The sequence below is a fragment of the Thunnus albacares genome, chromosome 5 (assembly GCF_914725855.1).
Source record: "Thunnus albacares chromosome 5, fThuAlb1.1, whole genome shotgun sequence".
Classification (NCBI taxonomy): domain Eukaryota; kingdom Metazoa; phylum Chordata; class Actinopteri; order Scombriformes; family Scombridae; genus Thunnus; species Thunnus albacares.
The window spans coordinates 21,708,738-21,713,473 of NC_058110.1; the positions used below are offsets into that span (position 1 = coordinate 21,708,738).

Sequence of the window (4,736 nt, forward strand, 5' to 3'; positions counted from 1 at the left end):
ATATTTATCTCAGCACTCTGTGCACTCTTCACTTCTTTTAACTATTTGTATCGTTCACAGAAACAGTTTCACCTGCATATAGTCATTCCTTGTATATCTTTCTGAAGATTGTTGTGTTGTGTGTGAATACACTGAGAGCCACTAAACTCAGTCAAATTCTTTGCATGCATAAATATACTTGACCAGTAAAGATGATTCTGATTCTGACATTATAATTCAGAGTAAATACTATACTTTACTATATTTAACACCTTTAGTTAACAGATCTAAATATTACACATGAAACATGTCATGATCTTATGAAATATTCTGCAGTTATACATTAAACTACCAAACAATATATAAAATTGTTAAAATTAGCTCCACATTAACCAACTTTGACCAACTACTTGTATCAGTAATATTAATCCAATAATTTACAGGGGACATTATCTGCCTTATGAGTACTTTTACTTTTGACACTTAAAGTACATTTAGCTAATAAAACTTATATGTACTTATACTTAAGTGACATTATCAATGCAGGACTTCTACTTGTAATTAAATATTTTTATATTGCAGCATTACTACTTTAAATTAAGTGAAGGATCTAAATACTTCCTCCACCACTGCTCATTAAATAGAATGGCTTCTGTCATAGTGTGTATTATGTATATGTCATTGGATTACTGTTACTGATGCATTAGCATGTAATCTTGTATCTGGTTGTTGTAGAGCTAATTTGAGCCACAGAGGTAATTGGTCAGTTTAATCTATAACAATGCTTCATATAAGTTAATTATATTGTATCGTAAATTGTAAATATTAAAATTAAAATAAGCTGTAGTAACTAGCTGTCAGACAGATGTCATGGAGTCAAAAGTACAATATTTCTCTCTCAAATGTAGTGAAGTAGAAGTATTAAATACCACAAAATAGAAACACTTAAGTACAAGTACCATACATCTGTACTTAAGTACGGTATTCAAGTAAATGTAACCAATTACTTTCCACCTCTGCTGCTGTACAGTATCACTTTGGAATATCCAGAATTGAAAACACTTCAAGCTTAAATGTCCTTTATTACTTGCCCAGTTTTAAAATTCACTTTTATTGCAAAATAATATTCCAGCAAAAAAAGCACATCAAATTTCGCAAAAGAGCTACTCATTCCATAAATAATCCATCCGTAAAAGTATCTCCATGTCTGTGGACATAGATTTATCCATTCACATCTTTTAATATCTTTTGATATTTTATAACAGTATGAAACTGAGGCTGCCTTTAAGCTTGCACAGTCACAGTCTGCTGCAAAGTTTTTAGCTTCCCAGGAATCTTGCCTTGTCCCACTTGTTAATTACTACCATCATGTATAGCTTGTATGTATGTATCTTGTCGTTGTTAATCTCACTGTAAGCATCTTTTTGTAATGTTTCAAGCCATAATGCAGTAAGAATCTAAAGTTGAATTTACAGTCACAGTAGTCTTAAACATCCCAAGTATCTTGTTCTGGCTATTGCCATCACATAGACTACTAACTGAAAGACTACTACATGAAATGTGTATGTTTTTTGTAAGGAAAAGTATATGTTTGTATGAGGCAGTGCACACTGAGCCAATCATTTTCCCTGAACATCAAACTTAGCCCCTTCTAAGTGGTCACACACAGAAAGTGACAGCCTAATTTAGGCTTTATTCACACCCTCCTCTGCCAACTTTCCCTGCCAACAGACAGAAAAACTAGTGTAACTGAAATATGCAAAAGGAAAAAAAAAATCTATACTAATTTTACATAAACAAATATGTAAATTATAATACCAAGTAAAATAATGGTCTGCATGTTAATTGCGTGTGAGTGGTCATTTTGAAATGCCATCAATCCAGTTTGCACATTCTAAGTTATTAAAGTATCAAAAAGCAACCCTTACAAAAAAGAAAAGGTTGTACTATATATGAGTCAGTTTCTTGGGGTATAAATAGATAAAGGAAATGTGTCCATTTTGTAATGCTCTGGTATGTTTTCACTTAGGGTCCTTATTTTGGGTCTTCAATTGTTCCCTTGCTGAGGTCTGTCATTTTGGGATACTTCACTTTCTTTTGGTCGAGTTCGTTTTGGGCCCACAGCAGTAGCTTCAGGAGCTTGGCCAGCTTGGGTGTTGACTCCCTGTTTTCATAGTCTAGCACAGACTGGTTCACTTCACTCCATATCTGAAAGACAAAGAAATAGTTGTAATGTTATTGCTTTGTATACTTTGACTATGGAACAGTGGATCATAGATAGTTAATCTCACCAATTAATTTTCTATACCTTCAGTAATGACATGAAGCTCCCACCCCCAAACAAATCAGGGAATTCATGTGTAATTAATTTGACTATTAAAAAGTGAAAATCAGTTGCCACAATGTGGGTGAAAAACTGCAGCACTAACAGTGTACTCATGCTGCCAAAAACTACTTTTATAGTTTAGTGTAGGATGATCACCTCCAGGTACAAGCTTTACTTTTATAGTTTGACCCTACCTTTTGTCTCTGCATCATATTGAGCAGATCTCCAAAAGGTGACTCCTCGGGGTTATCAAATGCCAGCAGGGCCAGTGTCCTCTCCATCTCGGTCAGACATTCTCGGCTCTCCTCCCCCTGCTCTGCCAACTGTGACTGGGCAAATTCAAGGGCAGCTTCGGTCTCCCTCAAACGAATCAGCTCAATCAGATGCTGCTGCTGCAAACACAAATGCCACGGGTGCAACGGGGAGTGAAAACAACAGAATGTTGTTAGACATGCAGTACAAATGCACATGGTACACACTAGAAAAACTATAAGTGGCAAATGATAAGCACTGTATTTTATTTTACCTGTAGGTGAAAGTAGAGGTAACGGTTGGTATCCAGCAGTTCTGGATGCAGACTGTTGATCAGTGCAATAGCATCCTGGATCTGTCCCTTCAGGATCATCTCTCTGATCTTAATCCTTTCATCAAGGGAATCCAAGTCCACACTAGGCTCTATACCAGACTCCATCCTGAACTTCTCTGCTGCTTCCTTGAAGCCCTCTGTTGAGCAGAAACCGTGGTGAAAACCCTGCACACACAGTTGATCTTTATAGAGAACTGAAAACAAACTTTGAACACCAAAAAAACACTTTACCTGTTACCAAGTAGTTCATGATGAGCCTGTTCATATCAGCTCTCTGAATGTGGACATTGTTGAGTTTATCCATCCACTCTTCCCTCGTTATGTCGTCCGGCTTCTCTGCATAACTCATTATGATGATATCCTGAAGATAAAGGGAATGTTTATGTTGTGAGTGTTGTGTGATGACAGAATAACATCTCAGACACGGACAATATTGAACTCGTGGTACGGTGAATAATAATATAACGTTATAACTGTTTTGGTAATTAGCTCTTCAGTTTGACAGCAAGAAGGCACCGGAAATCCAGAGTCACAACAGTTTGGGCCTTTCATGAAAACACAACATTAAAGCCTGACTTTCGTCAACACGGACCAAAACAAAGACAACTTCCCCCTTTTGGCGCATTTATATCGCACACAGACATCCGGAACGAGAGCTTTTTTATTTGATTGTCTTACATCAATATACATCTACAGTCTTATGTAAATATAATGGTTACTTTATTCACAATACCTGAAAATGTTGTCGCTACTTCCCAGCAGTAGCTAGCTAGCTAGCGACGGGGGAGGCTCTTCTTCTTCGTCTTCTTCTTCTTCTTCTCCTTTCGTTTCCTTATTTCCGGTACCGCCAACTACACGTTACGTGGTGCTGCTGTCCCCTACAGTAAATTTACCTTACCTACACATTCAAAATACTCCACACAGCTTTTTTAACTCTTACACACTGCTCATATTCTGACCCTTCACAGTAACCTCTCAAATCTATTTTTGTATTCTTAAACACCCCATCAGTCATTAATAAATGGGTGATTAATGAAGCTTTCAGAGAGCAGAGAGAGAGTGCATTCTTTAGGTTTTACTCCGTTTGTTTATGGAGAAAAAACATTCACAAACATACTATATTATGGTACTAAATTAGCTAAAACAAGAGAACATAACATCCACAATGATTTCAATTATTTTAGTTATTGAATGTGAAGAATGCAACAACATTTTTGAATAGTGATTTTTGAATTTTTGAGTTTTGATCTGCTCCAAGCAGTTTGTTTCTATTGTAAGAAAAAGAGTGTTGGTACCCCTTGGCTAGATGTCTTGCACATCTTTTCCAGTTTGCTAAAAACTATAAATATCAAAATTGAATTCTCTAAATTAATGCAAAAGGCATACCACACATAACACATAATGTAGATTTTAGTATCTAGTGGTAACCTATAATATTTTTATGTATATTATGAGACATGGAATGGACATGAAATTCACAAAATAATACATACAAATTATAGTAACTGTATTTATTGTCTATTTTAAGTCTTTTCAAGTTTTTATATTTCAGACAGTAAACCAGCTTTCATCATCTTGCAGATACAGGAGGCGATTTTTTTTTCCAGGACGGAGAAGTCATGACCCGCCCTTCCCCGCATCTGATTGGCTTACCCTGATATTCTTACCCTAACTCTGACCAATCTCACTCCTCATGCTTAAATCTAACCAATCCAACCAACGAAGGTAACGAGTGCTGGCCAATCAGAGGCAGAGTAGGGCGTGTTTTGACTTCGCCATCCTAGGAAAAGTAAAAATGACAAGCCCCGCCTCCCTCCCCATAGCGTCCCTGTTTACTGTTTCTAT

At 36.5% G+C, this 4,736-nt stretch overlaps 1 protein-coding gene across 1 annotated transcript; it reads right to left on the reverse strand.

Annotated features, from left to right (window-relative positions):
- Positions 1–1,041: 1,041 nt before the first annotated feature.
- On the reverse strand, positions 1,042–3,732 carry LOC122982987 (glucose-induced degradation protein 8-B homolog). Its single transcript, XM_044352644.1, has 5 exons — positions 3,625–3,732; positions 3,123–3,252; positions 2,832–3,028; positions 2,500–2,697; positions 1,042–2,187 (listed from the first exon to the last, which is right to left on the reverse strand). Exons 2-5 carry the CDS (start codon positions 3,238–3,240, stop codon positions 2,014–2,016), a joined length of 687 nt encoding a protein of 228 aa, XP_044208579.1. The 5' UTR covers positions 3,241–3,252; positions 3,625–3,732; the 3' UTR covers positions 1,042–2,013.
- Positions 3,733–4,736: the final 1,004 nt, after the last annotated feature.

Excerpts from the sequence above, each read along its gene's own strand:
- LOC122982987 (XM_044352644.1), bottom strand. The coding sequence starts at position 3,240 with ATGAGTTATGCAGAGAAGCCGGACGACATAACGAGGGAAGAGTGGATG. Across the intron at positions 3,029-3,122 it reads CATGAACTACTTGGTAACAG|AGGGCTTCAAGGAAGCAGCA; the intron begins GTAAAGTGTTTT and ends TCTGCTCAACAG. Across the intron at positions 2,188-2,499 it reads ATATGATGCAGAGACAAAAG|ATATGGAGTGAAGTGAACCA; the intron begins GTAGGGTCAAAC and ends TTTGTCTTTCAG.